We start from the raw sequence: 26,665 nt of genomic DNA on the forward strand, positions 1-26,665 counted from the left end.
AAATGATTGACAGTTCGTAAAACTTTTCTGGAAAATCAAAGTGTTGATGTTTATCTTATTCACTGTTATACAGAGCAGTGGAAAACAAGTTTTGGCACATCCAAACATAACGTTAGTGCTTGTTTAACTTCTAAAACCACACTTGGCCCGGGCCGTGGTGCAATTGGCTGGGGCACCTGCACCGTACGCCGGCGACCCGGGTTCGATTCCTGACCCGTGGTCCTTTCCGGATCCCACCCCGACTCTCTCTCCCACTTTCCTGTCACTCTCCACTGTCCTATCCGATTAAAGGCAAAAAGCCCCCCCGCCCCCCAAAAAAAAATAACCACACACTTGAATTCTAATAGTCACGTTAACTCACCCAAAGTAACAACATTACACCAATCAGCAACTAGAAGTGCATTTCTCTATCATCGAACAAAGAGTTCTTCCTTGTGACAGTGAAAATAGAATAGAATAAATCCAGTACATGTTAATTACTACTCTTTGTGAAACACAAAGTATTAGGCATGATCCCAGTACCACAAAGAAAGGATATGTACATAGAATACTTTAGGAAAAGCAAGAATCCCATGCTCTGTCACCCGTGTGTTTACCTGTAGTGCTATCGTTGGTTTTAGTCGTAATTTTTTCGAGGTCGGAGGTGTGTTTGAACTCTCTGGTCGGTTCTCGTCTTCCCCGTCCTCATCCTCTCTGCCTCGCTTTGAACCTGCTTCAAACACCAAACGCACACAGGATGACATCAGTATATCAGCAAACACTATTGTATCTGGAGGTTAGTTCAGATTATATTGAATACGTTATTCACTGCCAAAATACCCAGAACTCTGTACTTTAAGTCAAACCTATTCCCCATTGATGTGTATTTATGCATGACACGCTATAGCTAACAACAGTGTCTTTGGTTTTCTTCTGGTGATGTCTTGCAGGGTGGCTACCTGATGGGATCCGCACTACGTCCTGCTCACCTGTTCCACTCAGGGAGGACGACGTAGACGGTCGCTCTGCACCCATACTTGGGCCTGCGTCCTGATTGGCTGCCTGCTGCTGGGTGGGCTGGACAAAAGCTGTGGCCTGGGTGCTGGTTGGCTGAGTCATTGATGTGGGTGTGTTCACCAGACTGGAGCTGGTAGAGTGTACAGCGGCTCCTGCACCCATCAGCCCTGCAAGGGGAAACATCATGACACAGAGAAAGTGATCGTCACCATAGGAATTGCAGCTATTTCTGTAGGAACACTCGGAAGCTAGCATCGCAAGGGCTCCTTCAACAAAAAGGTTTCCAAATATTGTGGATATTGCAGAGTAAGATCTGTTGCAAACACGGGTTTCAAAACTCTCCACATATTAACACCATTCTTATGACAAAGGGTAAATGCAATTGCCAGAAATAAAACACTAATGTTAGGCTATATACGAACTATATCATGGTCACATGACGTATAACTTGTTAGGAAACGCCGTTTTTAAGACATTTTAAGAAGCTGCAGACATTCACCAGTGACGTATTGACTGACATGTTTTATGTCGTCACCACAGACCTTTTTTCTGGCATTTCGGGTTTTAAATAACCATTGACTTCAAGATGAGTGAGCTTGTAAGTGCTTAAATGCTGACTGATTTCAAGAAGTTTTCTAACTGAACATAATTCAACATCTTTGAGGTAAGGCTTAGAAATGATCTACTGTTTTCTGTACTTCTTTTACGTAAATGTTTTGCTCTCACCCTCTTGACTGTCAGTCTGTGTGGTTGGCATGACAGTGGCGGTAGGTGTTGGGATGGGCACACTTGCCGGGGTAACCATTGGCCGGATGCTGGCTCGAGGAGGTGCCTTGCTACCTTGGGAGGGGCTTGGCTTGCTGCTAGGAGATGGAGTACTTGTGGTGGGGCGGATGTTGGCAGTGGGGGGGTCGGACAGGCTGGAGCTGAAGGAAAAAGCATGAAGAGTTGTCTTGATGAGCAAATGGTTTTTGTGTTAGTTACTTTGTTAGTGTAAACAAGCTTTTTGAATAGATTCTTTCTAATGTGGTTATGAGGACGTATTAACAATGTGAAGCTAGAATTGTCAGATAACACCCATGACTGTAAAAAGAACGTTTCTACGTAATGTGTAAATTCAAATGCCTTCTACATGTTTTTAGTGCATGACTGTATGTCTTGATTGTTACCTTCCCCGGTCTTGAGCAGGAGTCTTCAGAGAGATCTGTCTCTGTTCTGCAGGTCTGGCCTGATCACCCGCCTGAAGACAAACACAGGTTTGTAAGATTGCAATCAAATCCCAGAAATAATTGTGGAAATTGAAACACAGCGTTATTGAAAGTAAGTCATTAAAGAACAAGAAGTCACACGAAAAAAGTTGAAGGATAAGAAAAAGATGGAAAGCGCCATTCTTGCAAGCATTAAAGATCTTTGAGATGATAATTATAGGAATATAGTTTTTTGGGCATTTATTGCCTCACTCATCGCCGACAAGGTGCCTGGTCGCCCACGGGGGCGTTCTTAAAATAGAGCGAGTCATCACTAAATAAATACTAAAAAGGTAAAAACATTTGAGTGGTTCAAAACTTTGGGTAGTGATTTAATGACGAAGGAAAAAAGTGGGTCCTGAGGTTGACCAGCTGAGAACACTGGTCTAGCTGCAATGGCATCATACATATAATTACAGAACAAAACAGAACAACCCAAACTTGTGTTCTATTTTGATGAGTCAAAGTGATGTAATGCTGAGTGTCTTCAGTGTAAGAACCTTCATGTGCATCCTGTCCACATGTACCTTCACTCCACTCTGGTCCTGGGGCTCCTCTCGGGGGTCAGACTGGACCTGCGTCTCTCTCAGTTCTCTCAGCTCTTTGTCCAGCCGCTGAAGTCGTCCTTCATACTGAGACTTGAGGGCGTTCATTCTCACCTCCAGCTCCTCCTTACTCTGTTTCATCTCCTCTATCTCCTTACTGAGCTGCTCCTTAGCACCTAAAGGTCAAGGTGTAGGTAACACACTCAAGTTACTCTTAAGCTTAAGGAACACAGGAGCTTTGTCAGCCTGTTTCCAATCTGTCTTTTACATGCTCATGGATCTTACTGTTGAGTTGGTTGATTTTGGTCTTGGCTCCCATGAAGACCTTCTTGGTCTTTTCCTCTTTTTCAGCAATCTGCTTTTTGAGCTGCTCTTCTCTGGCCTTGCTCTCAGACATCTGCAGGGGAACAGCACCAAAGTAAAACTGCTGCTCTGACATTATCAAAAGGTATACTTCAACCCCCAATATGAAATGCAAAACAACCCCAATCACATCAAATGTGATTTAGGAAACGCGAGATTAGGAAGTACCTCTTGTCTCAGTCTGGCCAGCTCCTCTTGTTGGGCCTGGTTAGCGTCACTAGCAACATTAGCATCACTGGCCTGGCTGGACGGGGAGCTCTGGTTCTGGATGGCCTGCGTTGCTCGGTTAGCTTCGTTAGCCTTGTTAGATTCAGTCAGCTGCTCCTGCAGACGCTTGATGTCAGCTTCACGCTCTCCAACCATCTGACAAAAAGGAACAATTAGTCATGAGGCATTTCAAAAAAATAGAGAGCCTGATGCAGGTGAATTGGTTACGTCAGACAGATAATAATTTAGATTGGCAAATAGAAAAGTAGGGAAGGATGTGGAAAATTGATAAAGGGAAACACTTGTGATGACAAACTGATGAATTGTAATGAAAAATGACTAAATGCCAACTTTTAGGGGTGAACTCTGGCTTACTGATTACGTTTAACGCATATTTAAGATGCTCCATACTTCTATTAAATATGTGAGTCCAAATACTTCTTACACTCTCTTTAAAATGCTACAGATTTATCACCACCAGTGCTGTTTCTAGAAAAAAAAAAGTTATCCAAACCTTCTGCAGGCTGTCCAGGTGGGCCTGAAGCTCAGTCACCTGTTACGAGGTAAGCACATTTATTAGTTCAGGTATTGAAAGAAGAGCAAGTGGACTTAGATCAGCAGTTTTTTAGAAAGACTAATTCTTGACCAACTGTTAGTCCGTATTGTAAGTCGCTTTAGTCGTTTAAACTTTACATAAAATATATCAAGAAAAAGAAGGCTCCTAACCTTGCTCTCTGATTGGCTGAGAACAGTCTTGAGGTTGCTGATTTCCAGGTTGTGGCTCTGTTGGCTGCTTTGATTTGTGTGCTGTAGCTCTTTCTGACTGGCCAGGTTCTGCTGAAGGGCTTCTTTAGCCTGCTGGAGCTCCCTCTGGATCTGCTGAATCTGGTTCTGCCGGGCTTGAGCCTGAGACTGAGCTGCTTTCAACTGGTTCTGGACCTTTAAATGAGAAAGCAGGAAATAAAAGTTAGTACGGTTGGTCTTTTGACCAGTGAATTTATTTTGGTTCTGGGGTTATAGTGACATTCATATCTGCCAGGTGCTGCTGTGATCTGGGCAGTACTTCTTACCTGCTGGCTGTGGGTCTTGGCTTGCTGAAGCTCTTTCTGACTCTGGGTCAGCTGGTTCTGATTCTGCTGCTGTTGAGTCTGGATCTGGGACAACTGGGACTGGACCTATAGAAGTAAAGAGATGACAACTGAGCCTGTGAGTCCTGCCTTTCTGATGCATTCCATATGTAGAGCTAGCTTCATGACGGGTCTTGTTTCCTCAGAACCTCTCTAAAGGAATTCACAGCACTGAACATAGCTTTGTTGCATCCTTGCACAGGCTCCTTGATAGTGTGTAGCCTGCATGTGCTCAGTACCTGTGTAAGCTGGTTCTGTTTCTGGGTCAGCTGGTTTTGGACCTCCTGGAGCTTATCCTTGGTCTGCTGGTTCTCCTTCTTGGCTTCCTCCAGCTCCTGCTGGCCCTTCTGGGCCTAGTTTGGATACAAAATGATTACATAAAAATCACATGTACTTTCATTACATGTGTGTAAGTGACCAAAGCCATGTTTGTATGTAATTGCTGCTAGCCAAACTAAATGCTGAGTTTTATTTTCTATTGTATCATCCTATGGTCTAATTTGGTTTGGTAAACATTTATGACAGTTTAGATCAGAAGACTGATGTCGGAGGCATGAATCTCATACATTTTTTTGTAAGTTTAATCAGGTTTGTAATGGTTTACAGTTTGGTAATTGTCATTGCTTATAATATTATTATTTATATTGTTTGATCGCAGTGGAATGGATAAGTGTGGTCACATGTGGATATGGGTGCTACGCACTACAAAAATGTCTTAAATGATATAAAGGAGGAGAGCAACACTTTAACCTGACAGCCACACACACACTGTGAACATGTGGAAATATAACTTTAACACAAAAGTAGTGAAATTTGGGTTTAGTAGATTGTTTCTTTGTTGTAACAAAGCTTCTTGGCAATTAATCTTATACTTTTGGAAAGCCTGTTTTCTTACCTTTAGAATAGGCCACATTTGTGAGGGACATGCACTTGTGGGAGGAGCAGCTGAGTATGTGGGTTGCGCCCAGGAAAAATGTGACAAATCTGCTCAGCTAATGCCAAACAGCCCTTCACTTTCAGGCCCACTTGCACTGGAACCTCAACATGTGGAGGAACATTATGTTCAGCGATGACACATGGATCGTAGGGTCACAGTGTGGAGAACACACGGAGAACGCTCTGCTGATTGCTGCACCGATCGAGTAGCAGTGGAGAGGAGGGAATGGCCTGCAGTCCTGACCTCAACCCCATTGAACACTTATGGGATCAGCTGGGCGTACTGTCCGTGCCAGAGTGACGAACACAACCACGCTGGCTGACTTGGGACCAATGCCGATTAAGGAATGGGAGGCCATCCAACAGCAGTGTGACCAGGCAGCATGAGGAGGAGAGGTCAGGCTGTGTATGGTTCTTCCACACGTTACTCAGGCTGCTTGTTAATAAATAAATTGTTGCCAATATTTTCGTTTCTTCAGACTTCAATCATCCAATCCACCAAACAACACCAAAAGAGTCAACAGCAAAAAAAGCTGTGTCACATTTTTCATGGGGTCAACCCACATACTCTTTCATACTTTTTCTGTAGAACAGCATGTTGGCCTATCATCATATGATGTGTTCCTGTTCTCCTGCTCACCTCCACCACTTTTTTCTGTGCCTCCTCCTTCAGTGTGCTCAGCTCCTCTCTGGCCTTGTTGAGCTCCTCAAAAGCTTTAGTCTGCTCCACTTCCTGGCTCGGACCCGCCTCACTTCCTGCTTTAGCAGCATTTTCCCCAACCATCTGAAAGACAAACAGCTCACTATTTCACTTTAAATCCTTAATAAACTGCAGCGTGGGCCAGACATATTCCAGGCCTGCAGTCCCACCTTGTCATGCTGGGCTTTCAGCTCCTCGTACTGCGTCTTGTAGCGCCGTCCGATCTTCTTGACCTGATTGATGGTCCGGGTCTTCTCCAGGATGTCAGTGTTCTTTATTTCCAGGTCTTTCTTCAGAGTGTCTCTCTCTGACGTCAGACGGGCCACCGAGTCTCTGAAGGCCTGCAGCTGAGACTGAGCCGAGTTACCGCTGGCGCTGGATCTGATGCACAGGAGTCACAGTTAAGTCACATTTAGGGACTCGTGCATTATCTGCTGGAAGTTCTACACTGGTCATTTCAGCTAGCAAATTTAACTAAATAGAAAATGTTATTCTATGGATCAGCCAGGTTCTGCATCCAGTTGTTTTTAACAAAAGCTACATTTAAACTTTTGCCCTTTTCCTTTTTTTAGGAAGTTCACAAAAAATACGTAATAGACTCTGCATCGATATTTTTTTCTTTGCTGGTGTGTTATGTACGCGTCTTCAAGCAGGGTTTTCAAACGACAACGGTTACTCTTTTCATATCGGTTACTTGTTGGGTGCAGTGCTTTTTTGAAGCGGGACGTGCGCACAAATACTCATGGGTGCTCACAAGTTACGGTGGTCTGACTGGATTAGGGTTGGGTATCGTTTGGATTTGAACGATACCAGGGCTTGATTTTGGTTCTTTGAGAAGGTAAAAATAAGTACCATGCCAATTTCACTGGGTAAAAAATATATTTACGAAAACATTTACACAAATCTGTATTCATATTTACAAATCCCCCCTTTGCTGTTGTACTGCAACCTGCCTGTCCAACCAAACACAGTCTGTGTCCAACACATGTCCTGCAGTAAATATGCTACAGCTGCCCAACTGCTCACTGTTTGTTTGTGAAGCAGGGTATAAAAAGTACACTTTTTAAATGAAAATACTCTTTGTTTACGTTTACAATACTGACTTCCCTTAGAGAGAGAGGCTGAGCTGCACAGCGGTCAACTGATCCGGAGATCAGAGAGGAGAGAGGAGAGAGACAATTCTTATTAATCTGGTACCGGACAATAGTGATTTGTTCTTACTCGGAACAGAGTTCAGCTTCCCAACCCTGGTACTGTGCTCGCTACATTTCCCTCCCCACCCCCGTTTAACAGTACAGAAAGCGGCGAGATGCATTTCCTTAGGAATCGATAAGGATCGGAACCACATTTTGGTACCCAACCCTACTTGTGATGATTACATTAAATTACCGTTTTGTACATTACTGATTTTACTTACTATATATTCACTTCCTATCAACCTTGAAAAGAGGCAAAAGACCTTCCAACGGTGCTGATCAGAGAGCAACCTGATAAATGAGCTGACGCCTGCACTCATGTGTCCAAGGGTTAAATACTGATGTAAGTGTTTGCTAGTGTGAAACGGGCTCAAACCAGGACACTTCAGGGTGTGTGTTTGTGTGTGTGTTACCTTGCAAGTTCAGTCTTCAGCTTGGCCGTCTCCTCAGCGAGCTGTGTGATGCGTCTCTGCTGAGCGTCTCTCTCAGTGGACAGTTTCTGTTTCTCCTCCACATCGCCGTCTTTCTGCTGGCTCATCAGTTGCTGCAGATGGACAATCAGTCAAGTTTAGTGGAGACTTAAACAGCAACTACAGAATGTTCAAGATGCATCTTTAAAATTATAGCTCTGTTAAAAATAACTTAAGTACTGGAGGGGGGGTTACTTTTTTGTTCTTTCTCTTTGTACCTACAGCTCCGGGAAAAATGAAGAGGCCACTGCAGCATCATCAGTTTCTCTGGTTTTATTATTTATAGGTTTGTCTTTTGAGTTAAATGTTTTTTTATTGTATTCTATAAACTACTGACAACATTTCTCTGTGTTGGAATTCAACAGACACTGGAATGGCTGCCATACATGTAGAGATAAACATTTAAGAAAAATGTTGAGTGGTCTCTTCATTTTTTCCAGAGCTGTATAATCATTGAAAATTATTGTCTGATTTATATATGCTGAAGCTTTGCTCTCCATTGCTAAATGATAGCATATTGTAAGATTTATAAGATGTAAAGTTAAGCCTTGGTTTTGCACTGTAAAAATGTAATAATAAGATGTTTGATTATAAAAAATAACTCAATGACAACACTAGAATGTATTAGGTTACATCATAATGACTATACATGGAAAGTATAGAATAAATGTGGTCATGTGTGACATATTTTATTTATAAGATGCAGGTAAACACAGTCTTGCTGGGCTCCTTGTTACCTGGGTTTTGGCCTTCCAGCGTTTGAGGTCTTCCTCCAGGATCCTCTTGTCAGCCTGCATGGAGCCATTCTTCTCCGACAGCAGAGACAGAGACTGGTGCAGCGGGCTGATGTCTGACTGCAGCTTCTTAACCTGAAACAGAATGATCAAATCAGACAGTTAAATATTCACGTGTGGATTTGTCTTTCAAGTGGTCACTGGCTAAAATCTTTGCAATTCATGATATTATCCTAAAAATCATCACGATATGCTTAAAACTTTAAATGGCACCTAGACCCACTGGAATCACTTCAACCTATGTTTTGTTAGGAATCAATATTTGCATTGAATCATAGAATATCCCAAACCATCATAAACATAGCAATCATAAATGATAAGGTCCCCCTGCTTTGATAAAGGACAATTATAAAGTTTAAATAAGCAAGATTGTACAAGTTAGTTCTTTCTTACACCATAATCCTGTATTTTAACTCAAGCTCTTTTTTCCCCTTTTATACCATGAGAGCGATACAAGCAGATTTCAAGTTACAACCAGGGCTGAACAACTCATTGAAATGTTATCAGTATCGCAATATCTACTTCTTATAACCAAATCACAATCACAAGAGAGCACAATATTTTTGAAAGGCAAAATTGTTTAAAATATCTATTAGTATCGTGGTGCTGCAGTTTTCAATAAAAAGTAAATTGCCTTGTTTCGAAATGACTTTTTTTTGGAAATGAGTCCCAGCTGACAGTGATATGATATGCAACACTTGAGTCTTACTTGAGCCTGCGCCTGCTGCAACTCTTGTTCCAGTTTATCTTTTTCTGTTTTCAGCATCCTGTTGGTTTCTTGGAGAGTGTTGATTGTCTCCATCTTCTTCAGCTGCTCCTCCTGCTGGGCCAGAGTCTTGGCTGTAGCCTGAGGCAGGCAGGTAAACAGACAGAAAATATGAATAAAAACCATACACACTCATTGTAGATTGTTCTGGATGAAAGTGCCTGCTAATGTAATGCATGTGATTTTCATGTTCTCATCATTTACAGCTGAGATGGCCAATGAGCCCCCAACATGCTCTGTATTGTTTGTCCATCACCAGTCTTCCATCCCTCCATCCCTTCATACCTGCATCTTCTCCCTCTCGGCGTTCAGAGCCTCCTGCAGCTCCTTCAGTTCTCTGTCCTGGTGTTCAACTCGCTGTTTGTAGCGCAGAGCTTCTTCATCAGACGCCTCACACTGAGCCACAGCGATCTCTTTATCACGCCGGACAAACCTGCAACACACACATGCTTCAGATTCCACCCAAAAGCAGATGTACAGATAGAAGCAGTGGCTCAGTCAGTAGGGGCTTGGAGTGGGAATCGTAGGGTTGCTGGTTCAAGTCCCCAAACAGACTTGAAATATGGAAAGTGGACTTCTACTTGGAGAGGTCCCAGTTCACCTCCTGGGCCCTGCTGTGGTGCCCTTGAGCAAGGCACCGGACACCTCCAATCCCCCCTCCCTATTGCTCCCCGGGCGCTGCACGTTAGCTGCCCACTGCTCCTAGTACTAGGATGGGTTAAATGCAAAGGACCAATTTCACTGTGTGTGCTCTGCTGTGTGCATGTATGTTACAATAAAGAGGGTTTCATCCTCCGAGTATTCTTCTAGTGTGTTATTAAGTCTTTTAAACCAGTATTTTAACTGTACTTTTATTGTATGTCTTTGTTGTATTTTTTTTAAATAGAAGAGATCAAATGCACAAGAAGGTTTATGTAGCGACATATAATAACAGGAACTATTTACTAAGAAGGGGGGAAAGATGAATAACTATATATATATATATTATATTATATTAATTGTCCAATCTAACCGGAGGGTCATTAGTGATGCAATTTAAGCTAATTGGGCCCCTGGGCCTGTTTCATCCCGGGTTTTGGTACCCATCCCAATGAGCTCACAACGAGACATTAGTGATGTCTTAGGGATTGTTAATGGAGACTGTAAAGTTCAGTGTTTTCAGCGTTAGCAACCTAGAGTCCTTCCAACAGCACAGTGCTGTTGCTGCCTTACCTGAGTATTTCCAGGATCTGTTCGGTGGTCTTCCCCTCCTCACTGAAGGACAGGTCCAGCTGCTGCTGCGGGGTCTGCAGTCCACGACTCCTGGTGGCCATCTCATCCATCTGTTGGTGCAGGAGAGCGTTCTGCTTTCCCAACTCCTCACAGCGGTGCCTCTGATTGGACAGATCCTCCTGAAGGAGGGTCAAAGTGTAAAGACCAATCAGAAACAATCCTACAGCAGAGCTTTCTAAGGAGGCTGTCAGACACTATGGAATATTTGAAGAGCAACAGAAAAACAACATTATATTCAGGGATGCAAACCAATCAGGTATGAGAAAGGGGACAAGGATCCGACCCCCCCACTAAGTACATTTACTCAAGTACTATATTTGGGTACAATTTTGAGATAATTGTTCTTTACTTGAGTATTGTCATTGTATGCTACTCTGTTCTTGTACTCCCTACAGTTCAGAGATAAATGGTGTACTTTTACTCCACTGCATGTATTGAACACCTTTAGTTACATATCTGGATTAATGATGTGAAATATAATCAACCCTTAAATCAGACTGTAGTTCACCTGCAGTAAATCCAGCAGCTACCCTGCAGTATACAAAGCCATTCAAACTAGCTGCACCTTTACCAGCTCTGAGAACACTTTAATGATCAATCATTATAAAACATATCAGAGATATTATTCTGAAATGGACCAATCAGACAATGACTACTTTTACTGTCGCTACTTTAAGTACATTTAGATGAGAGTACTTTCTACTTTCACTGGAGGAACATTTTGAATACTTTTACTGTGACAGAGTATTCCTACACTCTGGTACTTCTACTTTACTCACTACAAGATCTGAGTACTTCTACTTTACTCAAGTACAAGATCTGAGTACTTCTACTTTACTCAAGTACAAGATCTGACTACTTCTACTTTACTCAAGTACAAGACCTGAGTACTTCTACTTTACTCAAGTACAAGATCTGAGTACTTCTACTTTTACTCAAGTACAAGACCTGAGTACTTCTACTTTACTCAAGTACAAGATCTGAGTACTTCTACTTTACTCAAGTACAAGATCTGAGTACTTCTACTTTTACTCAAGTACAAGACCTGAGTACTTCTACTTTACTCAAGTACAAGATCTGAGTACTTCTACTTTTACTCAAGTACAATATCTGAGTACTTTTACTTTTACTCAAGTACAAGATCTGAGTACTTCTACTTTTACTCAAGTACAATATCTGAGTACTTCTACTTTACTCAAGTACAAGATCTGAGTACTTCTACTTTTACTCAAGTACAAGACCTGAGTACTTCTACTTTTACTCAAGTACAAGACCTGAGTACTTCTACTTTTACTCAAGTACAAGATCTGAGTACTTCTACTTTTACTCAAGTACAATATCTGAGTACTTCTACTTTTACTCAAGTACAAGATCTGAGTACCTCTACTTTTACTCAAGTACAAGATCTGAGTACTTCTACTTTTACTCAAGTACAAGATCTGAGTACTTCTACCACCTCTGTTTATACCCTTTGGATAGATTTAAAACATATCCATATTGACTCGTGATAGTGTCAATCATTATGCCCATGAAAAAATCTATTACAAAACGCAGGCTAAAGCTAATGTTAGGTGCTAGTTACAATGTATGCTAGTTAGCTAAACGATTTATTAAATAATATTGCGAAAAAAAAAGACACATTCACTGCACATCAGCCACTTCGACAGTGAGCTCTACTCTGAGTATCAGAACGGCCTGTTCTAACCACGCTCTGAGTTCACAACCAGTTCAGCCTCTCAGGAACAGACTGGACCGGTTGTGAACTAATGAACGCACCTGTAGGTAACATAGCTGCTGTTAGACCATCATCCCTGGGCAGCAGAGTTCAGCTGGCAGACTTTTTGACTTTGTTTTCTGGACAAATCGTTTCTACACTTAATAAATTATATGTTTTTTGTCTATGCTTGATGAAAAGGACTCGTACCTTCAGCTGCCTCTCCACTGACTTCAGAGCTGCAGTCTTCTGCTGCAGGAGGGACGAAATCTTGTTCAGCTGCTCCTCCAGCTCTCTCTTCCGTGCAGCATCTTGCTGTGATCTTTTCTTGAGCTCCTGCAGGGCCTCCACGTCCGCAGCATGAAGCATGAGCTCCCTCTCATACTTAGCCTGTGCCTCTCCAGCTAGCTTAGTCTGAGAGAGGACAGACAGGAAACAGATCAGCCGATGCTGGATAACACAACTGCTAGGGACTGGGTTATTCAACAAGAATCATTTTCAGCAAAAGCATCCGCTTACGTTTCACTGTTGAAACACAATGCAGTGTATTAGTGTTGTTTAACAGTACTTATGAGACCATGTTCTAGAGAAGATACACAATCATTAGTTCTAAAATAGCACCAGTACGACATAGGAATAGAAACCCTTTTCACCAAACCAATTTCTTTATTTGTATGAATATGACAGTAACTTCCTGAAGTAAAATCATCCTCCATCTGTGTGTGTGTGTGTACAGACCTGCAACAGGCTTTCCTGTATGGCTTTCTGCTCCAGTGTGACAGCAGCAGCAGCTCTCTCCAGCGCCTCCTGCTGCTCTGTCTGGCTGGACTTCAGGCAGCGCTGCACCTCACACAGCTGGAACACACAGCAGGGAAACAAGCATCAACACCTGGAGCTCAAAATTGTGCAGCCTGAGGGGTCAGTGCGAAGATGCACCAAGGTTTCGGACAGTTTCATGTCAGGATTACCCTGGTTAAGATCATTTGATTCGCAGAGTGATCCCAATCTTCCTGGTTTTTTTTAGGTCTCAAGGATATTTGATGTTGCACTGTTGAAGGCTTTTAGATTTTCAATGCAAACAACTGCAGTTATTGTGCATTTGACCAAAAACATTTGGAATGTATCCCTTATTTCTCCATCACTATTCAAGTGCAACTGAAATGCAAAGGCAGGCTTTTTTTGGCTGAATCTTAAGTGATTAAAGGCAAGTTAAACTATACCTTCTGTTTTAGTGACTCTCTGAAGATGAGTGGAGTCACGTTAAAGAACAGCATTTTAATGAATGATTTATTGTTCAGTGTAAAACATGTTACAAAAAAGTGAAAAATGGCCATCACATTTTCAGATTGCCTGTTAAGTCCGACCAACGATCTAAGATGTACTATACTATAAAAGAGAGAAAATTAGCAGATCTTCGTTTACAGCATGCAGCGGGCTTACTTGTTTTTCCACAATATCCACAGCCTTTCTCCTCTCTTCCCTCTCCTGATGCTTCATCTTCTCTGCCTCTAAAATAGTTTTCTCCAGCTGCTTCTGCACCTCGTCAGACTCCTTCAGCCGGAGCTCCAGAGGGGAGCGGGACTACAGAATGGAGAAAAGTCCGGTAACAATTGGACAGGAGTGTATGAGCAGACAAACAATTTGGTGAATAAGAATAGTGTGTGAAGATAAATGATAAATCAGCTGTACCTCCTTTTCTTTCTTTAGACTGTCCTCCAGAGTCAGCACCACCGCCCTGTACTGCTCTACGGTAGCATTTGCATTCTTCAGCTGCTCTGTTAGTTCACCGTTTCGTTCCTCTGCAGTACGCAGGAGACCCTTCACCTCTGCAAGCTCCTGTTCTGATTGGCTGAGCTGCTGCGAGGCTGCTGGCACTGGAGAGCGCACTGAGGGAACACAGAGACAAAAACCAAGCTGTGAAGGGCAGATGCTGCAGGTGGGACCAATGGATATCAACAACTTACATTTAGACAATTACTTTTCTGGTTTCATGAGAGCTTGTTAAAATGTAAAAATGAGGCATTGTTTATTGAATATGTATGAATTTTAACCTGTTTGGTACAGAGATATGAATAAACCCAGGTTCAAAGAAATGTGTTGACATACTAAACATACATTTTTTACTGACATCTCTTCACCTCACTCCATAAAAGTGTAAAACCTTTGATAATCCCCATAAAATTCAGGTGTCAGTGCAGCGACAACACTATACTATATACACTCTTAGAGGGCATAAATCTACATCTACAGATTAAGACGAAGTTACAAATGAAAACATGTGTTTTTCTTATGTTTTCTTACTTGTTTGGAATAAGACATGTTCTAAAACAAACGCCCCAAGCGCTTTTTCATACCGTGTCTGGCTTTAATGTCACAATAATAGCGTTAGACACCTATCACCACTGAACTGAAAACATCATGTCTCAGAAGTCTGTCCACATACGTCGATCAGCGAGTGCTGCTGTTTACCTCTGAGTGGTGCTCGGAGGCCTGCAGCTCTGGTAGCTGGGGTGGAGGGGATGCTGCTGGGTGGGGTGCCAGCCTCAGAGGATGGACCACCACCAGCAGCAGCAGCAGCAGCAGCAGCAGCAGAGGCCAGCTGAGCTTTCAGAGCTGCTACCTGCTGCTCAGAGCTGCGCAACAACTCCCTGGTCTTCTGCTGCAAGGTGTTCTGGGTCTCCAGCTGCTTCTTAGCCTCTAATAACTGAGCCTGTGGAGGGAGGGGGGGTTACTTGCCAGGTCCAACAACACTTAATGGCATCGATCAAAAGTTTAGAATCAGCCGTTACATTGATGTTTTGTTGGCTGCAAACAAAGGAATTCAATGATTACATGTTCCCCACGGTTTTGCAGGAGAACACGGTTCAAACTTGGATTTTTAACATGTTTTTTAAACTACAAAACTGAGTAACCCTCAACCATTATTAAAACACAAAGGTAAAATGATGCTATGAATATTTAGGGAATTCTTAGCAGTGTATTCAATGTTGAGGATTAAACAGGGATTTTACAATTGATCCAAATCCAATGACACTAACCCTAAATTTACTATCTACTTCTTTTTTGAAGTTTAAAGTAGTGTTTAGGTAAAGCAACAAATTACCTTAATTCCAGATGTTTTAGAGATTATTGTCACCCAACACTTACAGAAAGCTGTTGCTGTTCTTAATATAAACATAATCTCACCTTGCATAGCACAACTGTTTCTGGTCTACTGCTGCCTGCTACACAACTCACTTCTGAACCTCTATAAGAGCTCTGCTAATATGCTTATCCATGATGATTGATTTATCTACTATTATTTAACAGTGCTCAGAGGGATCTTCTTCTCTTTTTGCCCTTGACATCAGTGTAGTTGAACTATTGCAGAGTGTCTTTTTCTCCATGTACACAATAACATGTAGCTGTAAAGCAGCTTGTTCCGCAACCTAAAAGCATGAGCCACCACTGAAAAATAGAATTGAAGAAGAATTGTTGTCCTAGACATCTGCCTGGACCTCATCTAGCTTTGCGGCAGAAGATTCCAAACTTTTAAACAGTCATGTATACACACAAACAATCAAATGTACTAAATGTAAATGTTCTACATACGTCCATGGTGCGCCCCAGGGCGTGTCTCTGTGCTACTTCCTGGTCCTGCTTGGTCTTCATTGCTGCCAGTTCAGCCTCCAAATGCTCCACCTTGTTGTTCAGTCTCTGGCGAGTCTCTGTCTCTGTGCGCTCCATCGTCAACTAGAACCATTAAAGAGAGGGGGAGGGGGAAAGGAGAAATTGTTAGAATAAGATGAATGTTTGCCATCTTGTTGCACCATACAGGGGTATCGAATGATTGTTTTATAGTGTCAAAGCCCCTTCATGACTTTCTGCCATTAAACAGTAACATTTCATTATACCACATCATAAATACAGGTTTATTGCGAAAAATAAACAAGAGGAGAGGTGAGAGGTCTAGTGTCCTCTGTTCGGGTACCTGTATGGTCTTCAGGTTGGTGAGCAGCAGGTTCTGGTTGCGTTGCTCCACCATAATGGATTCCTTCTCTCGACTGAGTCGACTCTCTGCTTGTCTCAACATGTCTTTTTCTTTGGTCAAGTTCTCTACGCGCACCTGCACACAGAGGGGGAATAAACTCATCCGGTTATTATCGGGAACCAGATAAAAAGGTGCAGGGCAAAATTTCTAAGATGGGAAAACCTTAGTTTTTTGGTAGTCACTAAATACAGAGAAATAGATTTAGCTCGCTGGTTGTTCATAGGTGGGGAAGTATAATCCGTTTCGGGGTATGAACATGCCAATGACAATAGATTTGTTTAGCAGTTAAAACTTTTTATTCAGACGTCACAATAAAAGACAAAAGTTCCATTGTACCCATATAAATGTAAAAACCACATTTTCCTGGTGCGTCACGTCTAACGTCAGGGCTGTGCTGAAAATCTGATTTTTTTCTAATGATGATCATTTGAACACTGGAAAGAATTTTTTTTTTAAATGAACGTTTCTGATGGGTTTTATTTTACTTTTTGATAATCAGCAATGTTAGAGCCAATTAAACACACAGTCATATTTGGGGAAAATGTTTATGTTGGCTTGACATATTACATGGTTCTAAATAGTATTTCATTTATACTATCATTTTTGTATAGTTTTGTATACAGTGATATAGGTGGATTATGCTAAGGTTATGTTTCTGTTTACTACTTTTTCATATAAAATGCTAGGTGTTCCTATTTCCAACATGGAATTAGGGCCTTAAACGCAGTTTTCAAGGCAGAGTTTTAGGAGCTATGCTAGGCTAGTTAGATGCTGGAAGTCTGCAAGATTGGATCGCAATACGTTTTTGACCGCGTTTACTGTTACGTGTTACGTGTTGTATCAAAACTTCAAGTCGGTATTGGACCGGACGAGACGTATTTGTGGATGAAAATCACCTACGGTGACGTTGTACTTTATTTTGAATAAACCTTCGTTCAAGTTTTACCTGCCTCCCGTGACTACATTGGGTCTTAAAAAACGTTTGGAAGTAATTGGAACGCGACTCAGAACCAAGATACATTGCAGATAGTGCCTAGAAACTTTGGACTGATTGAAACGGCCACTACAAGCAAAATACAATTACAGTTTATTTGGCTTTGAGCAATGCATACAAAATGTAAATGATTTATGTTTTGTTCATCAATAAATTGTTATACTGCTCCAAACCCTGCTAAAAGTTATCTATAGCAGAGGTCACGAACCCCCGGGCCACGGACCGGTCATTTGGTACCGGGCCGCACAGCAAGAATGAATAACTTACATTATTTCCGTTTTATTTACTGTCTGAGTCATAACAATCTTTTATTTTGAAAAATGACCGGATTCTCATGCTAAAATGTAACCCACAAGCTAGCAAAATGAATAAAAAACAGTCGTATTTGGAAAGTTTCTTTGCGAAGGGGAAAAGACTCAGTGAGGAGACGAAAGAAGAGCCTACGACTTCCAAGAAAAAGAAAGCTGCATATAACAGGCAATACCAGGAGTGCTACTTAAAATATGGATTCATCGCGACAAGTGATTCCCACGCACCAAGCCCTCTCTGTGTATTATGCGGTGATCGGCTCTCTAATGAGGCAATGAAGCCTTCAAAACTGCTTCGCCACTTGGAGACCAAGCACCCTGCATTAAAAGACAAGCCCTCAGAGTATTTTGAAAGAAAAAAACGGGAACACGAATGACAGAAAAAATTAGTGAGGGCCACCACATCAACAAATGCGAGTGCACTAAGAGCATCATACTTGGTGGCTAACCGTATTGCTAAGGCTAAGAAGCCATTCACTATTGGTGTAGAATTGATCCTGCACGCCACTAAAGACATTTGCCGTGAACTTCTAGGCGAGGATAAAATCATAACACAGGAGCCTCTGTCCGCTAGCAAGGTCACTCGGCGCATTGAGAAAATATCAGAAGACATTGAGACACAATTGCTGGAAAGGATTAATACATCACCGTGGTACGCACTCCAGGTTGACGAGTCCACAGATGTTGACAACAAGGCAATGCTACTTGTTTATGTGCGCTACCTTTATCAGGAGGATGTGCATGAGGATATGTTATGTGCACTATCGTTGCCAACCAAAACCACAGAACTCTTCAAGTCGCTGGATAACCATCCAACGACTTGAAGAGTTCTGTGGCTGTGACATATAATCTATCTATCAATCTATCTATCTAATAATATCTGACATATAACCATATGTCAGGGAAACTGAAATGGTCCTTTTGTGTCGGCATATGCACAGACGGAGCTGCTGCCATGACTGGATGGCGGTCTGGTTTAACTGCTTTGATTAAGGAGTGTGAATCTACGCATTGTGTCATTCACAGAGAAATGCTGGCTAGCCGAAAAATGCCACCGGAACTTAAAAGCGTATTAAATGATGTTGTTAAAGTTATTAACCACATCAAAGCACACGCTCTTAACTCTCGCCTGTTCGAGCAGCTTTGTGAGGAGATGGACGTGGAGCATAGACGCCTTCTCTTATACAAAGAAATAAGATGGTTATCCCGAGGGAAATCGTTGGACAGAGTGTTTGAATTACGAGAGCCGCTGCAGAGATTTCTCTCAGAAAAGAAGTCACCGCTGGCAGCACATTTCAGTGACGAGGAATGGGTCGCAAAACTAGCTTACTTATGCGACATATTCAACCTGCTCAATGAACTTAATCTGTCACTTCAAGGGAAAATGACAAGTGTCTTCAAGTTGGCAGATAAAGTAGCTGCATTTAAAGTCAAACTGGATTTGTGGGGACGGCGCGAACAGAGGCATATTGGACATATTCAAACATTATCGGGGATTTTCGGTGAGACTGAGCCTGAGCCGTCATTCTCCCAGCTGATGCACGATCACCTATCTTTGCTTTTAAACAAGTTCGAGCGCTACTTCCCAACCACAAAAGACCCATGAACTACCAAGGAATGGAACCGCGACCCATTTATGAACAAACCAGGTGAATCCAGCATGTCTGTGCGAGAAGAAGATCAGCTGCTGGAGATCGCAAATGACGGCGGCATTAAAAGTCTGTTCGAGACAACAACTCTGCCGGTGATCTGGATTAAAATCATGGCAGAATACCCTGAGATTGCCACAACAGCACTGAAAACCCTGTTGCCATTTCCGACATCATATCTGTGTGAAACTGGGTTTTCTGCAGTGACAGCAACCAAAACAAAGCTACGGAGTAGACTGGACATAAGCAACACACTTCGGGTGTCATTGTCCCTAGATGGGACCGTCTCGTTGCAGAGAAACAAGCTCAAGGCTCCCATTGATGTAGCGTTATGGTGAGCTAAAAATGTCATGCACTCGTTTTTGTTGTGTATCTGTATCTTATTTTTAAGGCAAGTTTAAACGTCACCATAGCGACCAGAGTCAGAGAGCGTTCGGGTTAGGGGGCAGAGAGGATGTTATTCATGTTATGTGGTTGGCGCGATGTTACGAGGACGCTGCTAATAAAGTTGCATACGAGTTCACAGTGGATTCATGTTTATTATTATATTTACAATATACCACAGTTTTTATGCCAGTTGTCATTTTTATTTTGTTGTATTTATCCGTCACACCTTAAAGCCCGGTTCGTGAAAATATTATCTGACGTTAAACCGGTCCGTGGCGCTGAAAAGGTTGGGGACTGCTGATCTATAGTATAGTCACTTTGATTACGCATGTGACACAGAGTGCTGAAAAGGGGGGAAATGAGCTTGTCATGTTTCTATCACATCCCATTTGAGCTGGAGATGATAAATGAAGTGACTAATCCTAAATATTGTTTTCTGGGAATAAATACTAATTGTGTATTTTCCTGTTGAAGGAAAGCCAGATGTTCGAATTATCGTTAAGATAAATAAGTTTCTCCTCTTCCTCACCTCTTCCAGTGCCAGTTTCTCGTTAGCCTGCCGCAGGTCCTGGTTCATGGTGTGGATGATTTGCTCGTGCCGTTGGGCAGTGCACGCCATCTTTTGGTTCCTGTCCTGTAGGGCGGAGATCTCTCTGCGGTAGGCTGACACAGTGTCCTGGAGCATCTCGTACCTACAAATACAAAGAGAAAAACGGAACAAACATAGAGCATAAAAAACACGTGCAGGGGCTGAAAATGAGGCAGGGGTTGCAGTAGCATGGACTTGTCAAACCTCTTGCTGCTGAACTCCAGTTGAGAAGTGAGTTTGGCGTGGCTGGAGCGGAGATCAGTGAGCTGCTTCTGCAGCCGGTCGTTGGTTTCATTCAACATCCTGTCGTTCTCTGCCTTCTCCTTCTTATACAGAGTGAAGGCGTCATTCAGCTGGAGAAGCACAAAGACATCCGGTCAGAACAGCTTTCATGCATTCACATGGGACGCAAACCAACTCTTTTGAAGTCAATGCACAGACATGGATAAAACAAACTCAGTATCACTAATTGCTATCGCCATGCGTTTTTTTCACGCAGTCTTTTGATATGTTCAATGCAAAAAAATCACTGCTAAATATGTCAATTTTGGCTTCATATCCCTTTAGCAGAGAATATGTATGAGCCTACTTTGTGATGTGCTAGTAACAGTGTGTGCAGTTATTTAGAGCAGTTTGTTCCTCCAGATGATGTTCTAACCCAGACAAGTGTTTAGTTTCCAGACATAAACTTTCACAACATGTAAAAAGCAGCAGGACTTTGTTTTGTGTAACTAGGTATTTAGATGGAGATAGCCCCACCCCCTCTTTGTGCATCTGTCACAGGAGAGCATAAAGAGAAAGAGGAACAGCCATAACACTGTATAACAACTCACCTCTGGCTAGCAGAGAGCTCACAGCTCCATAGTTTATCTTTTAATAATTGGACACTGTACATTTTACATGTATAGTTAATTAAATATGCTATTCCTTGCATACTTCTTTTATATTTTGTCTTGTAATTTTGCCCTCCATTGTGTTTATTATTGTGATAGTCGACTGAATCTTATCTTTCACTGTCTACATGTACAGTGCTCAGCGTAAATGAGTACACCCCCTTTGAAAGGTAACATTTTAAACAATATCTCAATGAACACAAAAACATTTTCCAAAATGTTGACAAGACTAAGTTTAATATAACATCTGTTTAACTGATAACATGAAAGTAAGGTTAATAATATAACTTAGATTACACATTTTTCAGTTTTACTCAAATAAGGGTGATGCAAAAATGAGTACACCCCACTGAAAGTCTCTTGAGCAAAGCTAAATTTTAGACTACAAATGTCTAATTTAACAATAATCAACGACAGGTGAGTCTAATTACTCATTACACAGGTGTCCAGCAGACAGCTGACTATAAAAGGGTGTTGCTTAAAGAAAACCCCTTCCCATTTCATGTTGTTAGCAATGGCACCACATGAAAGACAAATGTCACAAGACCTGAGAAAGAAAATAATTTCTTTACTCCGCAAAGGTGAAGGCTACAAGAAGATCACCAAAGCTGTACTTATCAGTCAGAATACTGTAGCAAAAGCGGTACAAAAACTTTTAAAAATGGAGCTGCAACCATCTCACAGAGACGTCCAGGTCATCCACGGAAGTTAACACCTCGACAGGAGCGTTATATTAAACTTAGTCTTGTCAACATTTTGGAAAATGTTTTTGTGTTCATTGAGATATTGTTTAAAATGTTACTTTTCGAAGGGGATGTACTCGTTTACGAGGAGCACTATATATTTTACTCTTTAGTTCTGTTTTATGTTCTCTCTGTGTCTGTGTGTGTGTGTGTGTGTGTGTGTGTGTGTGTGTGTGTGTGTGTGTGTGTGTGTGTGTGTGTGTGTACCTGTTTTAAGGCAGCTTTAGTCTGAGCGGTCTGTGCCGACTCAGCAGCAGCAGCTCTCTGAGGGGTAGAGCGAGTAGCCGGAACTGATGGCCTAACAGGTGCAGGTTGAGAAGGAGAATCCAGACCTGCAGACACACATGACTTCATTCTAAAAACACAGTGTCACTGAATGTTGAGAAAGGACAATAAGTGTTAGCATCTTCCAGGGACCTTGGGGGGGCAGGCTGAAGCCGGTGCTCTGAGTGAGTAGGGCCTTGAACATGTCTCTCTGCCGGGCGTTGGAGTCAGCCAGCTGTTTCTGCTGGTTCCTCTGCTCTCTCAGCTGTTCCACTTCCTTCTGAAGCTTATCCACACTCGCCTCCAGCTCGGACACACTAGAGTGAGACAGAGCTCAAGTTCAAAATAAAATAGCTTTACTGCTCATTAATTCTGCATTTCACCTGATCTAACTGTACGGCAGGAATCAAAGCACAAGCACATGAGTGGGTTCCATTAACGTGTCCATGATAACAGCATTTGAATGCATTTACACAGAACGATCAAAATGTGTGTAACAGAGGTGAAAAATTACAGAAAATCTAGCTATATTGAAAAATATGCTCTATAATCAAATAGAATATTTTATGTTTCTGTTAATCAGTGCATGTCTTCCTTTGAGGTTTGCTCACTTCGGATTTATTATATTCTGCTGTGATTATGTCAGTTTATTTAACTTTTTTTCAATCAAGAGACTTATGTTTACTTTATGTTGTTTAATCCTTCAATATAGAGCTTCCTTCTCATAGAGCACCAACTCACCGACTCTTTTCTTGCGCTCTATCCCAATAAAAACATAAAATACTTAAATGTGCAATTGCTAAACCACGCATCTTACTTTATGTTACCTGGAACCTTGTGGGCTACAATGTAATTATAAGTACACCTTAGGCAAACACTAGTAGTCAGTTGCTGTTGTTTTGTTGTTGCATTAATAGCAGTTCTTACCGCGCTGATGTGACTTGGCTCTTCTGCAGGTCCTTCTCCTCCTCCAGCTCCCTCAGCCTTCTCAGCAGGCTTTGGTTCTGCTTCTGCAGCTCCTCCACGCTGCGGAAGGACAGCGGACTGGTGACCTCCGAGCTACCGGAGATGTTAGTGGAGCTGCCGCCGTCCTTGGTCACCTTATTACCACTAGCTTCCTCCAACTGCACCAGAAGAGTACACACCTGGAAGAGGGACGCAGTTATTCGTGAAATCCTCTGCACCAATCAGCAGAGATCTCCTTTCGTTACCTCTGTTAAGTAGGCGTAAGACTCTCTGCTTTATATCATGAGCAACACTAATTAATTTAATTTAATTTTGATAGAGTTTGATATTATAATGACCTTTTCATGTAGGGAATTATTAAAGTATGTGATGTTCACTGATGGGTGACACCAGGCATAGCTTTGACACATCATATTTGTTATATGGCGCCTGTGAATATGTCTGCAGGCAGATATGTTGATGGCCAGCCTGTGACTGCATACTTGTATTTGCTTGTGTTGTTCACCTTCCGTTTTCCTTGGCTAAGCCTTTTTAGGTATTGTAAGATATCCGTTGGAACATCCAGCAGCCTCTTTCTGTTTTCAAGTATTATTGCTCAAAAAAGTCTTTCCATCATGAGAAGGATTACTTCACACTGCTGGCTCAATGTTCATGGTAGTATATGTAAGGGTGATCCATGGGCCAAGGAAGAACCTCTTATATTTAGAGCATATCTGATTGGGGGGGTGGCACTCATCCTTCTAGTTTTGAATTTTCATCATGATTACTTTAAGAAAACATTTGTTTTAATTCCCTATTTACATGATTGGTAATCAATTAAAACACCTGACAGAGAGGCGGGAGCCTGCACATCCAGAGCTTTATAATTAGGTTAGTGGTACAGATTGTGTGTTTTTAAGAGGAGTAAATGTTAAAATGCACACACAAGCAATGGAATGCAAATGTTCTTGCGTGTCAGGGTTTTTCCTGTGTTTAGTTCCTTGTGGCTCTTTGTTCAGCCTCAGCCCGTATACTGAATGATCATATTGAAAGAATAGGAATATGGATCTAGTCAGAATTCTTGTGTGTACCTGTGTAGATGTATCCTCTAGCTGTCTTTCTATCCTCTGTTTTTCTCTCTCTATGGAATCACAGCGCTGGTTGGCCTCCTCTTTATCTTTCTGCAAACTGTAGATCTCCTGATGAAAAGACAAAGCGCGTCATGTTAAACTTTACAAAATATGTTGTTTTCTAGATGTGAAAAGGTGAATAATTACTTCTTGATAATACATGTAGATAGAATACATGTATAGAATGTGACCAACAGAGTGAATGTGAACTCCTTGCTAACCGTTCGGGCCTGCTCCAGCTTGTTGCACAGTGAGGCCATAGACCTCTGCATGCTCTCGTACTCCTCCCTCTGACGCTTCAGGACCGGAGCCTTGGACTCCACCTCCATGACAATCTCATCCAGAACTCTGCTCACTCTGCGGGTCTCCTGCTTCTCCAGCTGGAGGTGTGTCTGGCACTCTGCATATGCATTATACAGCTACACACAAGACAGAGAAGAATGAATGATGAAGACAATGTCACTCATATCAAAAACACACAGGGTGAATACGAGCTACTCATCCTGTGTGACCTTGAATTCTTGAAGAAACCTTTGTTGATCTAATATGCGTTTAACATGATGTTAGAAGTGATCCCATTTATTTCAATTAATGAATATTTCTCAGTTTTTGTATTCTCGTTTAACTGTGGCATGCAAAATAAACGTTTTCCTAATAGTTAAAAAGGTCACAGAGGGTGAGTATTATTTTGTGGGTGAAGTCATATTTTAATTTCTGTTTAATATCAGGTGTGAAGCAGTGTTACACGAGCCAATACACAACCCTTATTCTATTGATTGGATTTATACAACCACCAGCTTATATAACCGTAGAACCATAGAGCTAAACTGATGATGAACCAGCCAGTAAATGGTAGGACATTGCCATCAGCTCTACAATGTGATCTATACAGGAGCTCATCGACCTTTGACTCACAGTTTAAAACAGTGGAACACATTTTAAAATATCAATGTAACTTAATTTTATAGGTGATTATGCATACATTGAAAACTATCATCCAGCCCCCCCTGTATGTCTCAAACTCACATCAAAGAACTTCATGCCGGGCTTGACGATGGCAGCGATGTTGGCAGCTGACGGACAAAGGGCGTCCAACTGCTCTTCAGTCAGAGAGGGCACACCTGGACAAGAACACAGCTCATAAACTTGTTCTAACACCTACTATACACACATGATGCTGTTCGTGTAGATATGAAAGTCTGATAGAAATGTGTGTGTTCTTACAGCAGTGTTTGCCAGCGGCCTTCATCGTGGCGTTTTCCAGCTCCTTCTCCATTTTCTTGAGCTTCTCTCTGAGCTCTGCCTCAAGCCGCGTCTTCACTTCTTCTCCCTCGGACACCTTCTTCTCCAGAGCCTTATTGGCTGCAGAGACAGACAGTGTGATCCATCACACAGGAATACCTTTATGCCTGACACACACAAGGGTGGCATCATCTACACTCTTTAATTATTATTATTATTATTATTATTAATAATAATAATAATAATAATAATACATTTTATTTTAGGCGCCTTTCCTGACACCCAAGGAAATCTCGTTAAACACAAACTTATGTGATTGTCATGTTTTGTTCTACAACATAACATACATCAATAAATACCCCACTGGTGCATGTCTGAAGCTCCTATTTGTAAAAAAAAAAAACTGAGGCTGTTAACAAGTGACTAAATGAAACTACTCAACATCATCCAACCGATCATAGGCGACTTGAGCTTAGCGGTGGTGACATGAAGTCATGTGACTTATGTAGTTCCTTTATAAAATTACATTAGCTTTTCTACTCCTGGTGATTGCATTTATGCTTCAAAAATCATTAGGTTGAGTTAAGATGTGGAGATTATCCTGCAGATAATCAGACTTTATATTCTGCAATATGCCAAAATCCAATGGAAAAATCCCATAGCTTTTTGTCTGCAAGTCTGGCCATTGTCATGGTGGGAAAAGGCTTCTCAGGATAATAGTTTCACAAAAGAGAAGCCATTCAGAAATTAATTAAGTGGATTAACTGCAGTACACATGTGCAGGTGTAAAGGACTTTTCTAAAAAAACAACCAAAAGCGTAGGCTACCTTCCCCGGTGTCTTTGACCAGCTTGCCAAGCTCCTCCAGGGCTCTGCTCAGCTCTTGATTCTTTGCCTCTGTGTCCACCGCTGACCCCTACAGGGAGAACACACACATCACACTCATGGAAAAACATAACAGTACAAAACTGAAAGAATAGAATGGAATATATTTAGAATAGTATATACTCATCACACGTGCGCTGATTCTCACCTTGTAAAGGGAAGACAGCTTCATGTGAGCGTTGAGCTCGTTGCGGTATTTCTCCTCCATGGCACTCAGCTCGTCTTTAGACTGGAGAGACATTCGCATCAGAAAAAATGAACAACACTACATATG

The 26,665-nt window shown here is 41.9% G+C and overlaps 1 protein-coding gene across 5 annotated transcripts in view; it reads right to left on the reverse strand.

The window, feature by feature from the left end:
• LOC134866224 (nucleoprotein TPR-like) overlaps positions 1–26,665 on the reverse strand; it is a 39,033-nt gene that overhangs the window by 8,396 nt on the left and 3,972 nt on the right. For 3 of the 5 annotated variants that reach the window (XM_063886266.1, XM_063886265.1, XM_063886263.1), the window contains exons 8-43: positions 26,540–26,620; positions 26,335–26,422; positions 25,490–25,627; positions 25,292–25,386; positions 24,487–24,684; positions 24,227–24,334; positions 23,118–23,335; positions 22,344–22,507; positions 22,134–22,258; positions 20,495–20,643; positions 20,231–20,393; positions 16,304–16,438; positions 15,925–16,065; positions 14,803–15,043; positions 14,023–14,219; positions 13,774–13,914; positions 13,072–13,188; positions 12,544–12,747; positions 10,560–10,738; positions 9,633–9,780; positions 9,291–9,428; positions 8,525–8,656; positions 7,731–7,861; positions 6,292–6,502; positions 6,062–6,205; positions 4,725–4,838; positions 4,429–4,533; positions 4,085–4,297; positions 3,873–3,911; positions 3,320–3,514; positions 3,074–3,185; positions 2,771–2,964; positions 2,166–2,236; positions 1,723–1,922; positions 939–1,163; positions 597–712 (exon numbers count right to left, since the gene is read on the reverse strand). In XM_063886266.1, the coding sequence (XP_063742336.1) occupies positions 597–712; positions 939–1,163; positions 1,723–1,922; positions 2,166–2,236; positions 2,771–2,964; positions 3,074–3,185; positions 3,320–3,514; positions 3,873–3,911; positions 4,085–4,297; positions 4,429–4,533; positions 4,725–4,838; positions 6,062–6,205; positions 6,292–6,502; positions 7,731–7,861; positions 8,525–8,656; positions 9,291–9,428; positions 9,633–9,780; positions 10,560–10,738; positions 12,544–12,747; positions 13,072–13,188; positions 13,774–13,914; positions 14,023–14,219; positions 14,803–15,043; positions 15,925–16,065; positions 16,304–16,438; positions 20,231–20,393; positions 20,495–20,643; positions 22,134–22,258; positions 22,344–22,507; positions 23,118–23,335; positions 24,227–24,334; positions 24,487–24,684; positions 25,292–25,386; positions 25,490–25,627; positions 26,335–26,422; positions 26,540–26,620 (5,370 nt within the window). The remainder of the gene's footprint in view (positions 1–596; positions 713–938; positions 1,164–1,722; positions 1,923–2,165; positions 2,237–2,770; positions 2,965–3,073; positions 3,186–3,319; positions 3,515–3,872; positions 3,912–4,084; positions 4,298–4,428; positions 4,534–4,724; positions 4,839–6,061; positions 6,206–6,291; positions 6,503–7,730; positions 7,862–8,524; positions 8,657–9,290; positions 9,429–9,632; positions 9,781–10,559; positions 10,739–12,543; positions 12,748–13,071; positions 13,189–13,773; positions 13,915–14,022; positions 14,220–14,802; positions 15,044–15,924; positions 16,066–16,303; positions 16,439–20,230; positions 20,394–20,494; positions 20,644–22,133; positions 22,259–22,343; positions 22,508–23,117; positions 23,336–24,226; positions 24,335–24,486; positions 24,685–25,291; positions 25,387–25,489; positions 25,628–26,334; positions 26,423–26,539; positions 26,621–26,665) is intronic. The other 2 variants (XM_063886267.1, XM_063886264.1) reach the window with 2 other exon arrangements.

This window comes from Eleginops maclovinus, chromosome 6 (assembly GCF_036324505.1).
Source record: "Eleginops maclovinus isolate JMC-PN-2008 ecotype Puerto Natales chromosome 6, JC_Emac_rtc_rv5, whole genome shotgun sequence".
NCBI classification, from domain to species: Eukaryota; Metazoa; Chordata; class Actinopteri; order Perciformes; family Eleginopidae; genus Eleginops; species Eleginops maclovinus.